Raw genomic sequence first — 25,161 nt, 5'->3', positions numbered from 1 at the left:
ACTCTGTAGCATACGGTAATTTTTAGCTAATTCAGTTTAGCTTTCTTTAAACAAACTGGAATTTCAATGTTAAATACCGTTAAATATTCCTGTTATACTCTTGTCTAATTAGACTCTAATAAACATTTGAATTAAACTAACAGTAGTCTTAGCTTGAAACTTCTTGCCCATAAGCTTACATCTTATAGCCCACGCACGGAAACATGAACCTCTGCAAATTACGCCATGTGTCACATGATGCTGGTTGTCACCGAAGGAGAGTCACTGCATACTGCACTATTGGGAAACTCTCTAAAGCAAAATTAAAATTTTGATTTCACGCAGCAGAACCCACACGCAACTATGAATTGACTTACGATTTTAACAAACTTGGTCTGGTACATTTTCAAAATTTCATTTCGTTTCGCTTAGAATCGCTTTTCAAAGAGTGAAAGTTAATTTTTGTCCATAAATCATTTTTGATAGCCTAAGTAGGCTACATGTAGGCCTAATCAGTAGCGTTGACATGGAGGTCCAGGGGGTACTTTTGAACCCCCGATGATTTTAGGAGCCCGTAATTTTTCCAAGGGGCCCGAGAACTTGAAGAAACCACAGCGTATTCTTTGCATATAGACTAATCTACTTTCTTAGAAATGTTTTGATTTGTGGGCCTGAAAATCTCATTGGTACCGGCTCCAAAATTCTCAATGGTCCTGCATGTATTTATTTGGGTACATATTTGCAACAATGATAGTAGCCTACTGTATATTGCAGATTCTCTATTTCTACTTGAGGTTAGTTTCTTCTTTGAATGATTCCAACAAAACGATCAACAACCAAACAAAACAAAAAGTTGAAACAGCAAACTATTGTTTATTCTACAACTTACAATTTCACAAAAACAAGTCGTTCAAGGTGACACGTCACGATGGTAGGCTATTAGATTATTTTCTACTGACATGTTATCGTCATTGCAAATCAAGCCTTTTGCTTTTTGCGAATGTAAAACAAATTGTGGAAACAGAAAGAAATAGAAATTAGCAGGCTAGTACAAACAGAAATAGAAAATAGTAGGCTAGTAGAAATAAAAGAAATAGAAAATAGTAGTAGAAATAGGAAAATCACACGGATTATCCCCTTTTTTAGCTGAAAGTAAGATATCTTCTCAGAAGAAATAGTAAAATCATCGAAAATGAAATTAATGAAACTCAAAGTGGTTTTATACCTGGAAAGGGAACACGGGAAGGAATTTTCAATATGAGAACTATACGTGAACGTTACAACCAAATCAATAAAGATGTTTATACTTGCTTTATAGACTATGAAAAGGCCTTTGACCGAGTTAAACACGAAAAATTGATGCAATGTTTGGCTGATATAGGTTTAAATGGAAAAGATCTGCGACTGATAGCTAATCTATATTGGACGCAAAAGGCGTAGCCTATATTCAGATGGAAGATGGTTTATCTGGTGCAATGGACATATAACGTGGAGTTCGCCAGAGATGTATACTATCTCCATGTCTATTCAACCTGTATACTGAAATGATTTTCAGACAGATTGATGGAATGGAAGGTATCAGCATAGGAGGTATGAATATATCCAACCTACGGTATGCAGACGATAGCCTACTGTTTTATTGGCGGAATCAGCAGAAGCTCTCCAAACAATAATAGAAAAGTGAACAATATTGGAAAGGAATATAACATGAAAATCAACACAAACAAGACGAAAACGCTGATGATTACAAGAAAAGAAAATGTACCAAGTTTAAATATTACTATTGACCGAATGCTGGTCGAGCAAGTCAAAAGCTTTACCTATCTGGGACACACAATAATTGAAAATGGCAGATGCGATACGGAAATATTGAGAAGAATAGAAATAGCAAGAAATAACTTCGTAAAAATGAAAAAGACATTAACAACACGCAAAATTAACATCAATACTCGAAAACAAATTATGAAATGCTATATAATATTATGGACTGAGTTAGGCTACTTTACAATGCAGAAACATGGACACTGTCATCACAAATGGTTAAACGACTTGAGGCATTTGAAATGTGGATTTATAAAAGAATGCTTAAAATTTCATGGAAGGATAAAATCACAAACAAAGATGTACTATCTAGAATAAAAACCAACATGGAAATTCTACAAACAATTAAATCAAGAAAATTGAAATATTTTGGCCACATGATTCGCAATAATTCTATTCAAAGACAACTATAGAAGGAAAAATGAACGGCAAACGAAATAGAGGCAAACCACCAAGAATTTGGACTAATGATATTGAAGACTGGTCAGGACTTAATTACAGTACAAAATTAGAAAAATCTCACAACAGAGAAACTTGGCGCCTCATTGCCTCTAACCCTCGACGAGAGGAAGGAACTTAATGATGATGAGGATATCTTCAGGCAACACGGCACATGCGATAACAACAATAATAGGCTAATTTGTCACTAGTGATAGCAATGGATTGAAGAAACATGTTCCAAAATAATGAAAAACGACCAGAAATGATCGAAGCGAATTTGTTGTCAAAATGAAATAAAATGTTTTAAAAATATTCAACATTTAAGAATGGACTCGCGCGACCCAAAGTATAATCACTAGAAGGTTAGAGCCTCAAAGAAGAACTAGGCTAGTTTTATTCAGAGCTTCCGTTTAAAATCAATAAAACTAAGATGACTTTCAATCATCTACGGTCCAGAGAAGCATGAAGCACCAGCAAAGAAAAAAAGCTTCAATGCCGAAAGTGTTGCCAGATTTGACCGAACATGCTTGATGAGAAGCAAAGCGTACCACACCACAAAGACGACGTTTCTACTTTTTCTGCGGAAGTGGTTGATGTGTTTTCTGGAAGAGGTGAACTTGATGTTTCTAAATCCTCTGGAATAGATATGTTAACATCTTCAAGTTCAGGTGGTATCTGAGCATTGTGAGCTGTCCTGTAAACAAATAGATCTCAGGAGTCACATTTTTATCTCACCGCACTGCGTTACGTTGTTATGCAATCGTTTGAAACATAAGTATTTTTTGTAAAGTAAAAAGGACCAAGGTCGATTAATTCATTTACAATAGCCAACAAGGTGTGCGTCACAATAGGCCACACCAGGCAATTTCAAGCGACTAATGTGCCAGTTTTCGAGCAAAACTTTGAAGAAGTCAATTAAGCACAACAGTGGTTGGAAGTCGTAGGGAAACTCTTCATCCTCATCCTTCCTTATAGTTCAGTTGGTAGACTACAGCCCCGACTTTGTAGAAAAACAAACCTCCATATCAAGCGGCACTGGTTCAACTCTCGGAGTGTGCGCTTGGGCAACCCATATAAGAACAGCTCACCATTCAGGGTAGGCCTACTTAGTGAGCGGAAATAATTTACAAACAACAAGCGAAAACGGCACTCGGTGCTTGCGTCAGTGGTTCAAAGACTCACTACGCAAAACTGCAAAGATTAAGCTCTCAAAGAAGCTTTCTCACTTCAACGATAAAGATTAACGCGATTAATCAATCTTTTTTCTAACTAAAACTTTGTAAGATTGTAAATTGACCCCATTAATTTGACACTCTGTCACACAGATTTTGTTTAGAACTGCAACACTACATGATCTTTTAACGCCTGCATTTCAATTTTTGTCAAAAAGATAAAATTTAATGAAAGTTCATCAACATCTCTCTATTCTGCTGACTCCTAAATGCTATAACCATTGACCAGCAGTTCTACAGTTGTCGTGATCATGCAGCCGCGTCACAGGACTCACAGCACAACGCTTGAAGACACTTTTGAAGGTGGACAAGAAGATTGGATTCTTTGCTTTTTTGTTCACAACTAGATCTTAGATTTTCGCTTGATTAGCTACTTCGCGCTCTTACAAAACTATTTGCAGTAATTGTCAATTAGACCTATATAAATTCGCAACCATGACCTTAAATTAAGCGGTATTATAAGTGAGATGACAGAAAATCTCTCACAAGAATCTTCCTTACTTCTTAATGATTGATTGAGGGAATCTTTATCTTCTTTTTTTTATCTTCGGACTGAGAAAACTTCTTTGAGAACCAGGGCCGTAACGACAGTTGTGGCCCCAGTGCAAACATGCCGCATAATGAGCGGAGCTTTCACGACCTCGAATTAACTGTGATAAATGTCTCCAGTCCTTTGAACCTGTTGTACCCAGTGCCGGTCTTTGGGGTGTGCGAACCGTGCGATCGCACAGGGCCCGCAAATTAGGGGGCCCGCAATTTACTCAGAAAATGCGGTAATATTTGTCATGTCCAATGGAAAAAATTCAATTCGATTCCCAAGCAAGTACCGGTATCCTTGAAGTCAGTTGCGGCTTTAGGGTGAGGCAAGTGCTGAAATTGTCGCGTCGGGCCACCTTTGCATGCTTTTAGGCCACCCACGACATTTCACCATGTGCCAAATAGTTAACATGGCAGTGTGACAACAGAATTTCGTTTTGTGACAATTGCATTTAAATAGAATACATGTTAGTTTCTATACAAAACCATTGTTATTATGCCATATATATGATATGTAGTTTTAAAACTAATCATTTAAAGGGCCCGGATTTTTAAAACACCATGTATCAAATCACTTAATATTCTATGAATTCAGGAAACTTCACTCTTGTGAAAATTTAAATGCATGTTACTTCCAGTATTAAACTATCATTATTATGCCCTATGCATGTAATTTTTAAAATCTAATATTGAAGGGCCCAGGTTTTTTCAAAGCGCCATGTAGGCTACCAAATGTTTAACATTGCTCAGTGACAACAGAAACCAAAATTTTCAATCTTGTGGCAACTGTGTTTAGATACATTTTACTTCCAGTACAGTACGGTACTAAAATGTCATTGTTATGCCATGGATTGAAAAATAACATTTAAGGGGCCCGGATCTTTTCAAATTGTTTCAAATTGATTACTCTGTAGTACCCAACCTAAACAATTTTTAAATCTTAATATAGGCTACTTGTTATTGTATTTAGATATGTATAATACAGTTTGTGCAGTAGGCTACATTGTACACTTATTCATTGCTTAGATTTTTTTCACTGAATAGTAATATAATCCTGTGATTGATTGATGATATATGAAGACACTGCTCTGGTTGCAACAATTGGGAGATGTTACCCGAATTGCTGCCTCATAAGCAAGAAGAAGAAGATTGATGATATACCAATGTCATTTTTGTACCAGCAAAGGTTGTTGAACTCAATAATAGAGTACCATTAGTGATTTATCCATTAGCTATACCTAATCATTGTAAAAGTGGAGCAAAGAAAAAAAGGATTTAAAAAAAAGTTGTTGAGCAATTATAATATACAAAGCATTCTTCAATTTCTAAATTTTTAAAATATACTAGTTGCAGTAAATGCAGTAATGACACCAGTGAATCTACTTCTTTGACAACATCTTAAATGATGTCACTACTGGTGGTAACAGATTAATTCCACTAAATTCTGAGGTCAGCTTTGCCTTATTCAAACTCCAGCTGCTTGCAATGATGTTAGATCAATAGCAGAAATGCTCGATTTCCTCTAAATGTGATGTGCTGGCTAATTTTTACCCAAATGACCTAAACGCCAAGTCTTTGCTCGAAGAGCTAGTGTGCGTACAAAATGTCTATTCAGTTAAATTTGGTGTTGATGATAAGAAATCCCAGATAAATATTTTCTCAAACGGCCTTAGCCATAGCATTTTTGCATGTATTTTACATCATTCACTATATAGCCCTAATGAACTACATGCAGTGGCTCCGAGAGGGGGGGGAAGTCGGGCCAGTTTCCCCCCTAGCAAAACATTGTAAAGGAAAAACGAGTAGTTTTTTGTTTTTGCACTTTTGAGGGGGGCCCATTTTTAGTACTAAAGTAAAAATGTACCAACTAAATAATCAACAAATTCTTAAATGAAGTGCGTAGTTCCCAGTATTTCTCAATCATTGTAAATGTCACTCTCGATTCTTCTCATCAAGAACAAATCATTTTCGTGTTATAGTAGGCGATGTTGAACAGCTTCAAGACGTAAAATCTGAAGCTGAAATGATTTCTGTATCACTGAACGGTTTCGATTGTATTGATAGTTTCAACTTGAAAACTTGCGCTGTGTTAGCTAATCTGGAACTATTTTTGCTTGACAACTGAACCTTAACTTCAAAATCTGCGTTGGCCAGGCATAGGATAAGTTAAAGGTATCAGTCCAAGCACGATTAAAGAAAGTAAATCCTGTATATTTTTTGTTTATGGATCATCATCATCATCAGTCATTATCTCCGCCTGCATCAGATTGCGCATCAACATGAGTTATTTGCTTCCAAGAGTGACGATTTTGAGCCAGCTCGCCCAGTGTCGCCAAGTTGAGTCCGGTCCATGATTGGATGTTGTCTTGCCATCGTTTTGGTTGTCTGCCACGTTTTCTTTTTCCTTCTATTTATCCTTCTGTGCAAACTTTGCTGATTCCGAATTGTGATCTTTTAATGTGGCCGAACAGGTTTAAAACTTTTGATTTTATTAACTTATTGCTGGAATTGGATGTAATTTTGTCATAGTTAAAAGATCTTCTGTTTTCGTGTGGTCAAGTAGCCTTTTGTTGGTCATGCTTCTCATGATGTGATTTGGAAGGTAGTGAGTTTTTTTCTTTATTTGAGTTTTTTGTTTATGGATGTTGTTGCTTAAATCTAGTTGGAATTCATAATGTTGCCTACAGACAGCGTTGTTCAAATGTCTTATCCTTTTTGGAGTAGGCCTAATTGATTATCTGTAAGCTTGTTGTAGCATCTTTAAAGTTATAGACCAGTCACAGAAGAATTTCTGAAAAATCTAAAGAAAGCTGTCCTATCATCTTGCAAAGAAAATTGACTTCGAGAATGTAATCAAGGCGGGGTGCAGTCAAACCCAATGCTTTACATTACCCTTTTGCAATTGGAGCTCTAAAGACGTTTCTTAAATGCATCAAGTTAGAACCAACAAGAGCTTGATCGGAAGCTGAGTCAATGCTAAAGTAGCCTGCAACTAGCAGTTTTAAATTTGTGACTGCTTTGCATTATGTGGATTACGGTCCTAAGCAAGATTCACTGATGAATTTAATGAAATTAAAGGAAGAAGTAATCTAAGTAAGAGAAAGCTGATTATAAATCTTAGCAATTATAAATTTAAAAGAAAATGACTTTGTTTTCCTGAGTACAGAACGCTTTTATAACTCCACTTAACTAGCTGAATCATTCGAACGAAATGTATTCTACCGTACATTGCAAAGGATTCGATCGTTGTTGGAATTGACAAATGCATCAACAAACTTAAACATATCGTCGATGAGTTTGAAGTTCCATGAAAATTTCATCGTATGTCTGTTGTGCAGTTGCGGGCATGTGGGACAAATTTAAACCATTTGTAGGCTACAACAATGACATTTTTCAAGACATTTTGGATGAGTTGGTACTTTTGACAGAAAGCCACACAGCAAACTTCAGCTGCAAACCAGAACGAACCACCCCATAATCTCTACACAAGGAATCATTGATTGCAACTTTCGAAAGGTTTTTCCATATAATTTTGTTATGAGTGTTCCGGTAGCTACCTCCAACGGTTATGCTTTGAGAACGTGGTTTTAGCAATTACTGAAATTTGTAAAGAATTGTTTGCGCTCCAGTATAGGTCTATGACTCGAAACCGATTGAAAAGCCTAACTAGACATGTTGTGCATCAATTCAGACGTCGCAATAATTTATCATCTGATGCTGTGATCCGTAACTTTGCATTGCAAAAAGTCCAGAAAGGGTTGAATTAAATCAGGGATGTCCAAAGTCCGGCCCGCGGGCCAACTCCGGCCCACGAAACGTTTTTGTATGGCCCGCGCCTGTTGTACAATGTGTTATTTTTGGCCTGCAGCAGGCACACAAAAATCATATAAATTCAACTTGCAGTTTTCAGAAAAATTATTGTGGCTGTTGGCCCGCGAACACTTATTATCAAGACTGGCTCGCGTGGGGAAAAGTTTGGACACTCCTGAATTAAATGCTTGGTTGAACTATTTTCGTTGCCTGTCGGCCTATTGTGTGTTTACAAGCTTTCTAGACAAAATAGTTTGCCTCAATGGCATTTTTGCTGCAAGTGTAATCCAGTGATTATATACAGTATTGATGATTTTTACATTGAACGAAGTTCTTTTCATGCTGAGGAAAGTAGGCTAATTTCAGCTTAACACGAACATGCAATGCAATATTTGCTAAAAAATATTATGGGGCCCATTTTTCGTGTTGTTTCCCGACTAGTGCTGATTTCTCTCGGAGGCCCTGACTACATGGCATGCTTAGTGTGCGCTATACCATAACCTTAAAATTGTTTTACAACATGTCTTTACTCTGAGCTACTAGATGTGGCATGCAAATAGCAAGTGCAGTGGTTTTCATTTTTTTATTATGTTATATATGATACTTCATATTTAACTTATTGAGATATACACCTCAATGTGCTTTTTTCCTTGGATTGAGTAGCTGTATTTATTTTTCAATATGTTTGTATAACATGAGGTATTTCACCGCAAAGTATTAAGATGCATGATTGCATGGTTTACGTACTTGATGCATGATGTCTTCAATAATAACACCTTCACTCGTCTTCAAAATTTCCCTTTGTTGTCTTGCCTGTTGTGGCTTAGTTTCATGTACGAATCCATTTCTAGCCTGCTTGATTATGTTTTAACTTGCATTTGCAGGAATGAGGCAAACAATTTAATTAAATGCTGCTCTGCCACTGTATAGAAACTGACTCTGACAGAGAATATTGCCCATCTTCAGTTGCGGGGTTACTTTGAGTTTGGCAGCCAGCAGTTTTAGTAAAAACTTTTTCTGAAGTGAACCTGCTGGACATTTTGCAAGCATTTCAAACAACTTCAATCTAGGTACCTACTTCTGAGTTCAGATGGATTCCGACCAATTTAAGCATAATAAGGAGTCCTTGCTGGTTGCTGCACAGGTACATTTGGTTGGGTTTGTTTCTTTTGCATTGTTATATTTCATGCTTAAATATTCCCATAAAACAATATGCACACATTTCATGAAAGTTGAGCATTGTGTTTTTGATGTATTTTCATTCATGCTTTGTATGCATATTTATGCAACCAAGTAAAAGTAAACCGATTTTCTTAAATCAAATTGGATCAGTAGCATAGCCAAGTGAGAGTTTGGGAGTTACACCCCCAGTTTTTTGTCTGATACTCATCGAGATGTATGACGTCTGTTTACATTTTCTAAACTTTGGGTTAACTTTAAAGCATAAAAGTTAGTGGCTTACCGGAATAAGATCGTTTTTTGATCAACCAAAGACAAAATTAATCAATAATAAAACTGTAATAATCTGGCAAAAAAGCGATCAACCTATGTCTCTAAAACAAAGTTTGCCTAATTTTAAATGAAACTACATTAAAAGAGCTAGTTACCAAACATTCAAATATCTCAGCCAGGAATTAGCAACAAGAAAACATAGAGACTTAGCTTTATTTCTGAAAAATGCCCAAGAAAACATGATCTTATCCTTTTGCTATGCCACCGGACAGCACCATTTTACAGTAATATTCATACCCAAATTTTTGTTGAACATGCTCTCAGAATGCACCAAATTCAAAGTAGTTTTTCAAAATTTTCTTGGGGAGGCCCCCCAGTCCCCCCGCCGCTGGGTGTCGCCTCCAGCGTGCACGCCGTCAGGCTTCGCCTGCCGGCCGTCAACACCCCCCTCCCGTTTCTAAATACGTTACTGAATTGGATCATTGTCCTTGAGGCCCGCAAAACATATTCCGCACATGGCCCGCAATACCCTAAGACCGGCACTGGTTGTACTTCACGGGTTTTGAAGTGTGTTTACTGCCATCCCTGCTAGTTATTTTATCATGAGAATGCCTCTCCAGGGTTTCTACTTTAAAACAACTATAATATCTTCGTAGTTTTAGACCTGATTGTGTCAGTTTTGGAAAAACACAAGAATTTTCACCCATTATATCCACTTCTAACAACACACGTTTCCAATTCTCTTGATTAGATCAATAAAATGTGCTTGAGCGAGTGAAAAAATTTAATAACCGAGAAAAATTGCGTGTTTTTTCTCTGTTCTGGAGTGAGCTGCGTGACCAGGTGCCTTCCCCCTCTGGCCCCAAGTTAGCTACGACAAAAACCTCAAGTAATAAAAAAAATCATGCACGAAAAAAGTACAGGCTACGTGTAGATCCGTGTAGATTCATAACACAATAACAACAACTTTTTCTTTAGTGTTTAACTTAAATGTTAAATCCGTTAACGTTGCTGAGTGTTATATGTAGGCTAGGCTATCTGGTACAACAAGTCAAGCTCTCTACCAAGGCTCAAACAGAACATCTTGTTAAAACATAATCAAATTAATCATCTGACTAATAACCTTTCTTCATTAACTTTTGCATTCACTACATGCCTAGCAGAGGTGAACGAAGTTACTTTTTTTTACTCCGTCTGCGCTTCTGCTCCGAAAGTATTGACTCCGGCTCCTGCTCCAAAATTCATTTTGAAGAAGTGAAATAAGCGTGAAACTACGGTACCTTTTTCAAATAGTTTTTAAAAAACACAAAAAAAACAAAAACACCCGACTAGCGAGTTGGTTTTTTTTTTGAAAAGCCCGGGTTTTTCTCAACCCTGCTTTTGCTACACTATGCCCCTACACTATGCCCCTACACTATGCCCCCTATCCTACACTATGCTTTTGCTACACTATGCTACCTTACAATAAAATAGTAAACTGCTTTGTTTTGTTAAACACGATTGACTTCAGTTGGTTATTCTGAAGGGCTGCGCGTCCATTGCGGGTGTTCAGAGTTTCTACTTTACTAAAACTATTTTGCTAAACACAAATCAAGTCAACCAACCTGTTTTCTTCCACATCACGTTTGAAAGTCGAAGTTTCATCATTTCTTGTGGCTGGTTGGATATTGACAATCGTCGAGCTTCTGTCAAATCGAATAAATCAAAAATGAAACGGCCGTTCATCGCCATCGGTTTAGTAGACTGTAGGCTACTTATTACAGTACGCAGACGATTGTTTTCCGAAAAACGGGACAGCCGATTGAAAGCCTAGTGGATTCTCTTGTTTTATACCAGTGGTTTCCAACCTGGGGTTCGCGGACCCCTTGGGGGTCCACGAGAAAGCATTTGGGGGTCCGTGATTACCTTAATGAATTTTGGAGAAAAAAAAAACTTTTTTATATGCACGGATGGAGCACCAGGTAGATGCTCGGGAACAAATGGATTTGCTGTTTTAGTAAAAAACGAAGCTCCTCGCGTGGTGTTGTTACCCATTGCTTCTTGTACAGGTACGCCTTAGCAGCAAAAACTTTACTAGCAAGTCTCAAAGAAATTCTGATACATTGCGTGAAAGTCGTTAATTTCATCCTGTCAAGAGGTAGGGTCAGATGACGGAGTAGGCTACTTTTGTACCATTCTGAGGTACGTTGGTTATCTAGAGAAGTTTTAAAACGACTGCAGCAGCTAAAAAATGATTTATCAACTTTTTTGAAAGCAAAAGGAAGTCCCCTCTCAAAATTGTTCGAGAGTAAAAGTTTTGTATACGTCATGGCCTACTTAGCCGATATTTCGGTCATATTAACAATCGTGGCATTTAAGGACCAGGAGCGTTTTTAGCCAAGTTGCCGGTTTGGAAACACAGATTGGCAGCAGGTAATTACGCTAACTTTCCAATGTTAAATCTTATCTTGATGGATGAAACTCAAAGAAAATGTACTCTTTTGATCTCCATGAGAGAAAAATTTTGCGCACATTTGAAACCCTGCAAGTCTCATTTCAACGTTATTTTAATTTAGAACACCTGCCAAACGAAGTTAAAGCATGGATTCGAAATCCTTTTCTTTTTGATTTGAACAACATTAGCGATGATAATGATCTCAGTAAAGATGACCTAATTGATTTGAGATCAAAAGAGTTATTACGCATTGAGTTTCATTCAAAAACTGTGGAAGAATTCTGGTGCTCACAACTGCAAACCTACCCATTCTTGGCAAAGCAAGCGATTATTGTTTTGTTACCATTCATAACCACTTAACCTTTGCGAGGCAGGATTCTCAGCTCTTGTTACAATAAAAACTAAACATCAAAATCGCCTGGACGTTGAAGATGACATGCGTGTTGCATTGTCAAAAACTCAACCACAGTTCAGTCGTTTAGTTCAGGAAAGGTAACAACAACCATTTCATTAAATTTGCTTACGTTGAAAAAGTTTCGACATGGCACTTTGGGTCCCTCAATGTTCAAATACTGCTGACATTTCTTGAACAATCCATTCATTTTCTTATTTGAGCAACTGTTTAACCTGATATTTGCCGCAGGATTCACACAGGGATATCTAGAACAACTAGTTGTTCTAGATATCCCTGGAGTCACAGCGGCAATGCAATATATGACACCGTACAGTAGTTGAGTAGCATAATTATTACAATAGTCAATAGTACTGTGATTGAACTGACTCGTGTGAAAATAAATTTCTTTGCAATAGTCAATAGTTATGTTAATTGAGTTTCAGGCAAAATTTAGGTAGGGGTCAGCAGAATTAACAATTTGTCTAAAGGGGTTCGTGACAACAAAAAGGTTGGGAACCACTGTTTTATACGGATCAGCGTTTACCGTGTATTGTAAAATACAGCTATTTGTGTTAACCTATTTTCTGTAGCTTATGCTCCGGTAGCAGCTTTGTTATATTTAGGTTAGCTTAGTAGGCGTAGCTACTTATGCGAACCAAAACAAATCTGCAGTAAAACTGTAATGTGTAATTAAAGGACTATAGGGAAGGCTTAATTTCAGCAGCGAGCCGAATAAATCAAGACTCAGCGACTATCAGAAGTGCAGGGATTCTTTCAAAGTTTTTACTCCAGTAATCCTTTTTTGTCGTTTTTACTAGAAAAAAATACAAAAACGATCTTTTTGTATATGTTTTACATTTATACCTCACCAAACGAAGGTTATTTCGCCAAGACAAAAATCAACATACTCTACCTGTCTTCCTCTGCATCGGTTATCAAAGTCAGCGTTTTGTCATTGCCTTTGTCTGTTTGAGTGTTGACAATGGTCAAGTCACTGTAAAATCCAATGAATCAAACTTTCAGTAATCATTCATCAACATTAATTTTGGCTTTGCGGGATACAATTATCAAACAACATGTTACAGGTAAGCCTACGGTATACCATATAGTTAACGGGGCGTATGGCTACTTTCTGTGTAGCCTATATGATATAGGCTACACAGAACATCGAGACCGAAGGCACACAATTTCTATTGTAGGTTACAAGGTGTCACCTAGCGCAGTGCTTCCCAACCTTTTTTAGTTCGGGACCCACTTTTAATGCAAGTTTTATTGTGCGACCCACAATGAGATATGACATCTTTATTATGGCATCTTTACTACTGGCGCACGCACTGAAATAGTTAATGCGACACAACCATGGCGATCTATAGCCTACTATCTATACTACTGGCCTTCCCAACGTACGTGATATAACAGCCAAATAATGTGGGGGCCTATACGAAAATTCAATTTACCAACTGACATAACTGTTACAACGTATAATCAGCAATTTTCGTTGGTCAAGTAATGTTTTTTAGACTAAAAATTGTAAATACAGTGCCAAAACGTAATTAAGATGTAATATTATTAAATAAGTGGCAAGAAAGCAGGACAATAGCTACATGTTAAGAATACCATGAGAATCAAGATATCAACAGAATCAAGGTACACGAAATCAAGAGTGACCCAACTTTCAAACCACTCAGTATGTTAAAAAATTCGTTTTCTAATCCAGAAACATTTGTTTGTTTGTAATAATTCATGCAAAGACGCCTTTTTTACGCCTAATACCTGTTAGTTGCCAAAACTTAATAGGCCCCCACATTATTTGGCTGTTGCCACGTTGGGAATGGGAAGGCCAGTAGTATAGATCGCCATGGACACAACACATCTAATTGTTACTTATTTATTACATTGTTGCATAATTGTTACGTAATGATAATGAAATAATTTTCCGATCTAATAGAAAACAGGGCGCACAATTCATGAAAATGGAAAGTAAGCAAATGAAGATAAGATAAGAGTAGCGATGGCGAAAGCGCAGTAGGCTACTATTCAAGACCAAATTCAAGATGTGAGATCCATAGAAATGTCGGTATATTTTAGAAAATTTTAACATTTAGAAATGCTTCGTGACCCATCTGAAATAGCTTCGCGACCCACCAGTGGGTCGCGACCCACCGGTTGGGAAGCACTGACCTAGCGCAAAGGAATATCATGAAAGGCACTGATCAGCCTACGATGTAAAGTAGCCTTTCAGAAATTTTAAAGTAGAACCTAGCCTATTTGGTGTAGAGGGGACTGCGCGACGTAACTATACAGTGCCAGACACCAACGAATATCTCATAGCAAAGTTTGGTAAAGATAGCCTATACGTTGAAATGAAGTTTTTTCAACAAATAAAATGTTTGTGACCATGCTGAGCCTATATTCTTAACTCAATTTCCTGCATATACCGTAACTGTCAAGTATAGAAAGATTAGAAACTTCTTCAGTCCTGAAGCAATAAAATAACTGTTGAAGTAAAATGTGATTTTGTTTATAAAATAACTTACGTGACATGCTTTTCTTCATCGTCTGCTAAATCCAACTCTTCGATCTCTATGATACTCTCATCCAAAGAATCTTCGTTTGTCGTCGCCGTCGCCAGGTCACTGATGAAAGTGGTTAAAACAAAGAAAAACTTTTGTTTTCAGTCAAACTCAAATGCGCCCCGCCCGGGGTAAAAATTAAAAAATCAGTACAAGTCGCGGGCCAGACTAGTTCAATATTTATTGCAAAATATATTTCAAGGAACTTTTGACTTTGCAACAATAATAGGTGGTTTTGCCAGCAATTTTGAGCATATTGGTTGCGCATTTACCGAAACATGATTAAAGTTTTAAAAAAGTAAACTTTGAATCTACCAGGAATGCCCGATCCAAAATAATTCTGTAGCCAAACTTTTGTCAAAAATCGTTAAACGCAGTCAAAAATCGCCAAATTTACACATTACAAGGATTTCAAGTCTTTCGGTGGAATGTTTAACTCAATCCCTCAACTGAAAAAAAAAAATTCGCAACTCCGACACAAAACTATACCTAAACTCCGCGGAAATTACGCAGAAAAATCAGGTCTTTCCAACACTGTGGGCAATTGTGACTAAAAATTTAAAAAAAGGTCAGTAGGTGAGTTAACATAATTTTAGGTTCAAGTGTCAAATTCCCGAGCATTCAAGCACGTTTTAGCATATTGATTAATCGCCAAACGGAATTAATTTAGCCAAATCAGTTCTCAAAATTCGCCAAAAAAAAGCCAAATTGTCAAACCATAAATATGAAGCCAAACGTTTTCAAAAATCGCCAGAATTCTGGATTTTGGCGCTAAATTTGTTAATATGGCAACATTTGAATCTACCCAGAATGTCGGTAACGCCTAGAACATCACACAACTAAGGCGAAAGAGAAAATTGAATTGAGTCCTGTCTTTGTCATGAGTTACCATGAAGGGTGGGGGAGAGTTGTATACCTGGGACTGGTATATAAGTCCCCCCCCCCCCACCCCCCTTGGTAACTCATGACAAACACAGGACTCAATTCAATTTTCTCTTTCGCCTTAGTTGTGTGATGTTCTAGTCTTTACCCAGAATGTCCTTTGATTGATTATTACAACATTAATTTGATAAAGCATATTGAGGACTGTGGCTCGAGCAAATATGCATTGCACAGCAGTAGCATAGCATCTTTTCACATATAAACTAGGTGGGCACTTGCCCACCTAGTCCCTTTGCTTGCCCCCCTAGCCCTTTCTTTGCCCCCCTAGTTTGAAACTAGGTGGGCAATTTTTAAGAGTTAATTTTTGTTTAAATTAGATCCAAGTTAAAGAATGTAGCCTACAGCTAATCAGTGGTTCTCAACCTTTTTTGGCTGTTACCCTAATCTCCGCCCTGAAGTGAGCCAATTACCCCAAGATCAATTTTCAAAAACAAAGTGTTTATTGCTATATGTATTTCAAAGGGCTAACTATGACAATCAAAATGCAATACAATGCTGAATACAAGATGACAATGCGTGGTAAACATTCAATGCGAAGGTTGGACCTGGACTTCAGCCGCCAGCTTTGTGATCCTGGGCTTTGTGGTACGATGAGGCTATCTTGTGTCGCTTTCGACATCCATGTGATTGCGCTTCTTTGTCTTCATTCCCAAGACAGTTGAAAACCTTTATTCACAGCGATACGTTGTTGAAAAAGATGTCAGGATATTTAATACAGTGTCGCTAATGTTGGTGCGTCCTGGAGTCTGCCAAACCAGGGTTCCAATCCAAGCCTAAATCAAGTTTCAACGCTTCGTTCATTCGGAGAGTGATAAATTCTTCTTTGGCCGGAAAGTCGTCATCATCCACCTGGCTGTCATCACATGTGAAGGGCTCAGCGCAACATTGGAGACTAGCCGTGTCCAAATTCGGAAAGTAGTTGGCCAAATATCCATCTTCTTGGCTTGCTGGCCTAAACGGTCAGCTATGTCCTCCTTCAACGCCGCTGTCAACTCAAGTCCATTGCCTTCGAAGTACATGTCAAGCGTCTGAAACTGCACTACTGTGCCTCTTCCAACTCGGTCGTTCCACAATTTAACCTCCGCGATAAATGCAGCTACGGCTACTTTGGTGTCGATCACAGTTACATTCTTGCCTTGAATTAAAAGATTGTTTTTGTTCAATTCACCAAAGATATCAGCCAGGTAGCACAGCTGGGAAATCCACTGTTGGTTAGGAAAATATTGAGCCAAGTCGGACTTCTTTTCTATCAGAAAAACATGGACAGCCTCACGAAGTTTGACCAGGCGGGTTATCACCTTGCCACGAGACAGCCATCGTACTTGTGTGTGGTACAGTAATGCTTCGTATCTTTCTCCCATCTTCTTGCACAGTTCCTTGAAAAGACGGCTATTCAATTCCTTTGCTTTTATAAAGTTCACAACCTTCACTTGCTTCATTGTTTCCAAATCAGGTCTCGTTACTCCCCAAAAATAGGTAAATTAGCCCCCGGGGCGGGGGTAATTTACCCTCAGGTTGGGAACCACTGAGCTAAATGAAAAGCTTTAGCATACATTTAGAATTTATGAGCCTACCTTTGACCTTACTTATAATATCCTTAGTGTTCAATTCAAGCAGATTAATTATCAATTTGTGTTGTGAGTAGGCAACCTCAAATTTTGTGTGAGATTCTAAATGTCTGAATTACCGAGGTTTGTTTCCTGATTTTCATCAAAATAAAATACCAGCTCTTTAGAAACATTTAATTCTGCAAAGATTCAACTCATTACAGTATCTTAGCAGTTATAGGCTATTATACCATAGTTCAGTGGTTCCCAACCTTTTTGTTGTCCTGACCCCTTTAAAAAAAATTATTAATTCTGCGGACCCCTTCCTAAATTTTACCTGAAGCTCAATTAACATACTATTAACTATTGTAATAATTATGCTACTCAACTACTGTACTGTGTCATATTGCATTGACGCTATGACTCCTGCAGCAAATATCAGGTTAAACAGTTGCTCAAATAAGAAAATGAATGAATTGTTCAAGAAATGTCACCGGTATTTGAATACTAAGGTGACCCAAAGTGCCATGCCGAAACTATTTCAACGTAAGCAAATTCAATGAGAAATGAAAGTTAAAAGGATCGCTTTTCCTTTTTTTTTCCAAAATTTATCAAGGTAATCACGGCCCCCCAAATGCTTTCTCACGGACCCCAGGTTGGGAACCACTGCGGCATAATTGTTTCTTTTTACTTTAGTACAAGAGACCTCTGCCCCTACTAAATGTTGCTAGATTAAATTTTATTACATTATTATTTACAAAATATTGTGGGCGGGGATGAATATAGGAATCAATTATGATACCAGTATGGGTCTCAAAAGTTTAGTCTAGTTATAATATGACTTTTCACCCACAATTTGCCTGAGAAATCTACTAGCCTACATGGTTTACGCTCGGGAAAAAAATGCCCTTTTTCCCGTCATTTACGCGCGAAAAGTGCCCTTTTTAACATAATTCTCGCGCTAAAAGTGCCCTTTTTTGAAAATTTGCCCACCTAGTCCCAATTTGTGAAAAGATGCTATGAGTAGTAGGCTACTTATAAACTAAACATTTTTAAGTTTTAATCACGTATAACTTCATTATTGTTTATTTTGTAAGTTTATTATTGAACCATAGGCATACGAAGCCGAGCAACGTGATCAAGTTTAACATCTTTAAGTTTAGAGTGGTGGGCACTAGTCGGAATTGTGGGTGAAACGCAGCAGCTAGCTGGCAGTCACTATCATCAAAAACATGGCCAAATCTGTTTTCCAAAGATTCCGCCAATCGGGTAAGTAATGGCAGGCACACAGCCACCTTGTTGCTGTTTCGAAGCTCTTATAGCCTTTTCCTCGTCATACCCATATAGGCCTTCTCTTCTGATTGCAGAATGTCCAGAGATTGGCATATTGGTCGCATTACTAGTGGGGTTTGTTTCAGTCTCACATACTTTAGACAGAAACTTATCCATTTCGACGTTCGACTACTGAGTCCTCGTCTACCTGTGTTCAAAGCTATGTAACCACAATCTACAAAAAAAAGAATCGCTTTACAAAAAAGAAGAACCTGAAATTTCTAAAAACAGGCAGCTAAGTGGGGAACAAACAAAGGATTGTGGCGTCACAGACATCAACCCTTATAGAACACTGCGAAATCCTATCTCGCAGTTTACGCGACCTCCTTTCTGTCGCTGGTAGGCTACACCGCAAAATCCTATCTCGCAGTTTACACAGCTCCTTTCTGTACCCAACCTCGCTTCTTGTCGCCAAATGCCTATAATCTCTTCCAAACAAATAATTTGACCATTACAAATAAACTGATTAACAAACGCCCAATTTTTGTTTGGGAAATTAAGTAACTGTAACTAGTAAATGTTGAAAAACGCTAAAATAGTAGCTAGTTACTGCTTATCGTTACTTTTTCAAAAAAGTAACAAAGTTACAGTTACAGTTACTCAAAAAGTAACTAGTTATGTAACTAGTTACTTTTTTAACTAGTTACTGCCCACCTTTGCAAGTTTATTACATTTACATAAACATAAAACTACGCAACAAATTAAGTATCAAACGTTTTCGACATCATAAGATGTCCTCTTCAGGAATAACATATATACAACTTTACTACATCTGAATAAAATACAATGGTTATTATAACTATAAGCAGGAAAAAACAAAAACTGTACAGTATACTTCTGACTAGCTCAAACTCAACGATATAGGCTCTGCGAGAATCAAAGGTAACTGCATCAAAAGGTGTTGAACAGATCACATGATGTGGTAGAAAGGCAAAGTGCGAAAAAAAGTAATTTTAAAATACAGAGAGCAAGAAAGATGAGCTGCAAGTATACAATTATTGTCTGTTCAAATGTGGATTGTTACGTTTTATGTACAAGGCTTCTAAGATTTTAGTTTGATACTCAGACCTGCCTCTGGATATGATCTTAAATTGTTTGATGGAAACGTTGTTTTTACATTCTGTACACGAGAAAATGTGATCTTTAATAGCACTTTTCTGTATGGAATTCAAATTCAAGTGTTCCCCAGATCTAGTCGATAAATGTCTTGTTGACATACCGATGTATGTATGTCAGGCTTGCATTGCAAGTTTATTATTGATTAAAACTTGAAGTTGTTTAAGATGCAGCATATCGGCGGGCCAGATTAAAAAAGAATTTAATACCATCCTGCGGGCCAAAAAATGATGCATCGCGGCCGGGAGTTTGACACATATGGTTTACACTGTAACCATAGGCGTAGCCAGGGGGGTGAAAGGGGCCATGCCCCCCCCCCAAAATTTTCAAAGTTTGGATTCCGAAGTTGAACCCATTGTTGAAAATATAATAAAATTTGTAGAAATTTATATCGTTTCCCAAGACATCTGGCTATTAACACTCCCCAGGACTTGTTTTAGACACACAGAAAGACACCAATAAACTTTGCAAATTGTAAATCGCGCAACGTTTACGCGATTTACGCTTCTTTTAACTAATCTGTGGAAGCAATTTCAGAATCGCTTACTCTGTTGGGTTTTTGTGTAGCTGAGTTTTTGGTGTTCTCTAATTTTAGCCGCAGTTTATGCCCGTTCGTGTGTAAAAGCTACCTTCAATAAGTTAATAGTTGTTTATCTGCTAATAAATTTTATACAAATATTACCCTGAAAGTGTTTCCAGAAAGCGCTATAATCCATTATTTGAGTATAATTTTGCACAAATTTTCCGGGGGAGCATGCCCCCGGACCCCCCTAGAATACGCGTGCCTTCGGCACGCCACTTCTCACCAGCTTTATTTTCTTCCCTTGCTCAACCCACCAGGATACGCCACTGCACATCAGGTGGCGATGTCTTAAATCAAACACTTTGTTGTTCTCTTCAAATCATCAACTATTTGCCCCCCCCCCCAATTTTTTTCTGGCTACGCCACTGACTGTAACTCATGAGTTGATCAGCTTGTTTCAATGCGACGCACATAGAAAACTGTAGCCTACTTGGTGGTTTGGCGACGCAACAATAATGAATTTGTAAGACTCGTGCCCATACATTACCAACGTTTGAAATTCACCTTTCTTCCACGACTTCTGTTGTTGAGCTCGACGCTTCGTCGTTTTCAGGTTGGTCGTTGTTGATGACAATAAGGTTTCTGCAAAGAGTACACTTTTAGGCTGCTTATAATAGTGTTTGCATTGAACTGCAGTACGGTAAACTATGAGTTTTAGAGGGTGGTAACAAGCGGCAAGGGGTTACGTCAGCCACATTCACCTAGTATTAAATCGTTGGGGCGTATCAAAAGTAACAGCTTACATACGATTTTAAAGCACTAACGAAGTAGGCTACTCTCTTTCTATAGGTATGCAAATTTTCCTGTGGTAAAAAAAGCTTGATCATCATGAATGAGAACACTTAGTATACGGTAGCCCAAGAGTTAATAGAAGGGTGTTCGGATACATGATGCGATAATAATGAGGCCCACCGGCTCCCTCTTAAAACAGCACTGATTGTTCAGGCTAGCTTTATATACAGGGTGTTTCAAAAAATTTGACATCATTGTACAGCCTTGTAACTTTGCTAATTATTGCTTATACGATCTCAAATTTTAACAGTAGGCTATATACAGATATAACATAAAAAAATTTTCAGACGTTTTTCGTTTTAGATGCAGAAATGCCATCATGATGCCATACAATAGCGTAGAAAAAGCATTTTGTGTACTGGAGTATGCTATAACACAGTCGAATAAGACTGTGCAGCGTGCATTTGCGCAACGATTTGGAATAAATGGGCCAGATGGAAAGCATATTTGGATATGACATAAAAATTTCGAACAAGAAGGTTACTTGTGCAGAGTAAAAGGATCTGGGCGGAAGTCCACGCCAGTAGAGAAGATTCGCAGAAAACTTGTGAGCAGTCCAGCAAAGTCCATAAGAAGAGCGAGTTTTGAAGTTCAAATTTTTGCAACAACAGTTTGGCGTGTTCTAAGGAAACGATTGCACATGAGACCTTACAAGCTGCAATTCGTCCAAGCGTTAACAGGCGACAAGGTAAAACGTAAGCAGTTCTGTATTGAGATGCACCACAAACTGGAAGAAGACCAGTTTGATGAAAAACTGGTTTTCAGTGATTCCACTTTTCACACAAGTGGTAAAGTGAACAGGCACAATGTTCGAATTTGGGGTGAAGAGAACCCCCATGCCAGAGTGGAGTACGTGAGGGATTCTTCAAAAGTGAATGTTTTTTGTGCAAATTCCAAGAAACATGTTCGTGGCCCGTTTTTCTTCGAGGCTAATGTGAATGGCGATAATTATCAGCACATGTTGCATACCTGGCTTATGGATGAACTCACTGCAAATGAAGCTGAGGACTTCATTTCCAGCAGCACGGTGCTCCACCTCACTGGAATCTTTCGGTACGAGCTTACTTGAATGAGAATCTACCAAGAGGGATTGGGCGTGCCGGTAATGATGAAAGTGTGCTGCTAAAATGGCCCCCGCGCTCACCCGACCTGACCCCCTGTGAATTCTTTCTTTAGGGATATGTGAAAGGTTTAGTGTACGACTGGACGTACCCCCTTTGCCCGCAAACTTAGTAGAAGTAAAGCAGAGAATCACTACTGCGTTGAAGACAATTACAGAAGACATGTTGCAACTAGTTTGAAACGAACTCGATTACCGACTTGACGTGTGCCGTGTTGCTGGCGGAGCACACATTGAAAATTTGTGAACATTTTTGAAAACCGATAACACATGTGTTGTGCCATTGATAGCGTGCAAAGGACAAGTGATTTGAAAATTTGACATGAAATTTAATATGTTTACCCTTGTACCTGTCAAGTTTCATTGGCTTGGAGTAGCCTACATAGTAGGCTACATACTTTTTGAGATAAGCTATTTAAGTCTCAAATGATGTCAAATTTTTTGAAACACCCTGTATTTTATATTGGCTATTTTATACGTCCTTAAAAGATATTACAAGCTAAGTTGCGTTGCTTATTTTGTATCAAATTATATTTACGTGTTAAATCTATTACCACATAGCCTACAGCAGTGGTTCTTAACCGGGGGCGGCGCGCCCCCCCAGGGGGGCGTGAAGCATCTCTCAGGGGGGGCACGAGCTCAAGAACAATTTCAGTTTTTTTTAATTACTTTAATGTTCTAGGACCTATGCTGTTTGTCATATTTTGTATTTTATCTTATTTTATATTGTATTTAGTAATTCTGGCTGTATTAGTTAGACCAGAACTTTACAAAACTATTTTGCGCTGAACTTCTTCAGATTTATCAAATTTTCTCGACGCTGCTTCATTTTTACTTTTTAGTTCAAATTGCTTTTTTACAGTTTTATTTACTTAATGCTCGATCACCTTACTTAATATTACCGGTACTAATGGCCTGTTTTATTTTCTTAATGCTCGATTGCTTTTTTACAGTTTAATTTAATGCTCGATCACCTTATCAGGTCACATGAGTGCTTAGCTCAGTGGCCTATCCCCAGACTAGTTGCAGTTACGTGGTACTATTCTTTATTCCTTTTCTTTGTTTGCTGCAGAGCATCGTAGGCTTCAGCGATTCAATGTTCTGGTTCTGGGCCAATTACCGCCCTGTTTACCCTCTTATCGCAACTCGGGCTCTTCGAATTCTAACAACGTTTGGATCCACGTATCTTTGTAAAGTTGCACTTTATGCTCTCGTTGCTATCAAGACCAAGTACAAAAACAGGCTGAGAGTTGAAGGAGACTTACGTTGTTCACTCTCTGGAGTTAAAACTCGCATTAAAAATCTAATCGCTAAGAAGCAGTGTCAAGTATCTCACTGATGTGTTGTACAATAAACAGTCAAAAATGCAATTTTTTTGGTATGATACTTATAGGGGGGCGCGACGCACATGACCATTACTGAAAGGGGACTTGATAGAAAAAAGGTTAAGAACCACTGGCCTACAGTCTATCGTAGCCTATGTAGTTACATCGACTCTTGCTTAACTTTGGTGACAGCCAGTATTTCATTTTCTATCTGGACGAATTTTGACTTCGGGTATCGATATGCTATTAGATCACTGTAACACAAAAAGACTAAATTGAAATAAGTGAAAATTAATGAAAGTAAAGAGATAACTGAAGGGTTAGAAAAATTCACAAACAGATGGCGATTTCTATTTAGCTTTTACACAAAAAAAAGGCAAAGAGCACAACGCAATAATGATAAACATTACTTATACAGTATGTATAAGTAGGCTACCCTACATCAAATTCGGTTACTTCGCACTAAAATCCTTAACAGCCTGTTTCACCTCATTAGTATATCATCCTAAGAGACTTATTCATAAAGAATATACAATTACAGTACCCTATAATAAAAAGTAAAAATATGATCATTACAATGACTAAAGTAGCCTATAGGCTAAATTTTAAACTTATTTTATATCGACACCAGCACTTTTCATACTGCACAAGATTTTGTCAACAAAAACGTTCTTTACGGCAAGCTGTAATATTAACTTCAGGCTTGGACCATAGACCTAGATTTTACAAGAAGGCAGATAACTTCAGTATCTTTTTCATGTAAGTACCAAAGTAGGTTTTGCTATCGGTGAATATAGCGTCATTTTCTGGGTTATAGAGGTATTGAAGATTAAAGCTACCAATTTTGCATGTATGACAAATAAAAACCACAAAACAAATACTGTATGCTGACTGTTTGAGTTAGTGTAAAAGGTGAGTCCCATACTTGATCCAAGCATCGGGGGATGAGAAGATAAGGTTTCCATTGTACTAAGCCTTCGGCACTAACGAGAGTAGGGTGGCCAGTTCCTTTCTCTCGGCAGCCTCTGCTTCAGCAACTACGCCCACCCAATTTATTACACCCTGGGTAGAAGTGAGCGGCGTTTTTCAACAACCAACTTAAGCTGCTGGGAGTCGAACCAGGATTGCATGATTGGAAGCGAGCGCCTTATCTGCTGCGTCATCCCATCGCTCTGAGTTAGTGTAAACTTAGTGAGTTAGTGTAAACTTACATAAATATTCCTACTAAGTTTTTTACAGTAATTTCGGCAATTATATGTTCTGCAGAATAATTGTCAAAGGTATTAGAGTAAACTTAGAATACATCCATACTTTTCTAGCGTGCTGTTCTTCGCAATCAAAGTGGCTTTAGCATGGGGTCTAGTACCACCGCGTCGTACTTCAATGGATCTTCCATAGTTTTCTGTTGTGCATTTGTCCAGAGTCAGAAAGTCAAGTGAGATTTTGGTAACTTTAATTGTTCTTAGATCGCCAAGGTATTCAAGGACGCGAAACACATAAAGTCTCCGATTGTTAAGACTGTAAATTTGTTTGTTAAATGTCACAACTTCTAAAGGAAGAAGAACATCTCGCTCTATTCTCCTCCATCTGATATCATCAATTGTGTCGTTGACCGAGTTTCCATTTCGGAACTGAGGATGAATTGTGTCATGAACAAAACGGACATCCGAAGGTGTCACGTCATAGGTGTCGTCGTAAAACATTTTGAAATTTGTCACTGATAGCTTTTTG

The 25,161-nt window shown here is 38.0% G+C and overlaps 1 protein-coding gene across 1 annotated transcript; it reads right to left on the bottom strand.

The window, feature by feature from the left end:
* Positions 1-838: 838 nt before the first annotated feature.
* LOC145787157 (uncharacterized) lies at positions 839-25,133 on the bottom strand. The gene is made up of 7 exons (XM_082598886.1): positions 24,742-25,133; positions 23,595-23,684; positions 20,698-20,775; positions 14,638-14,736; positions 13,014-13,094; positions 10,877-10,957; positions 839-2,935 (listed from the first exon to the last, which is right to left on the bottom strand). Exons 1-7 carry the CDS (start codon positions 25,131-25,133, stop codon positions 2,731-2,733), a joined length of 1,026 nt encoding a protein of 341 aa, XP_082455012.1. The 3' UTR covers positions 839-2,730.
* Between the last annotated feature and the right edge of the window lie 28 nt (positions 25,134-25,161).

This window comes from Aplidium turbinatum, chromosome 18, assembly GCF_918807975.1.
Source record: "Aplidium turbinatum chromosome 18, kaAplTurb1.1, whole genome shotgun sequence".
NCBI lineage: Eukaryota > Metazoa > Chordata > Ascidiacea > Aplousobranchia > Polyclinidae > Aplidium > Aplidium turbinatum.
Note: the sequence above shows the minus strand (reverse complement) of the source record. Positions and strands in the feature narration are given on the sequence as shown.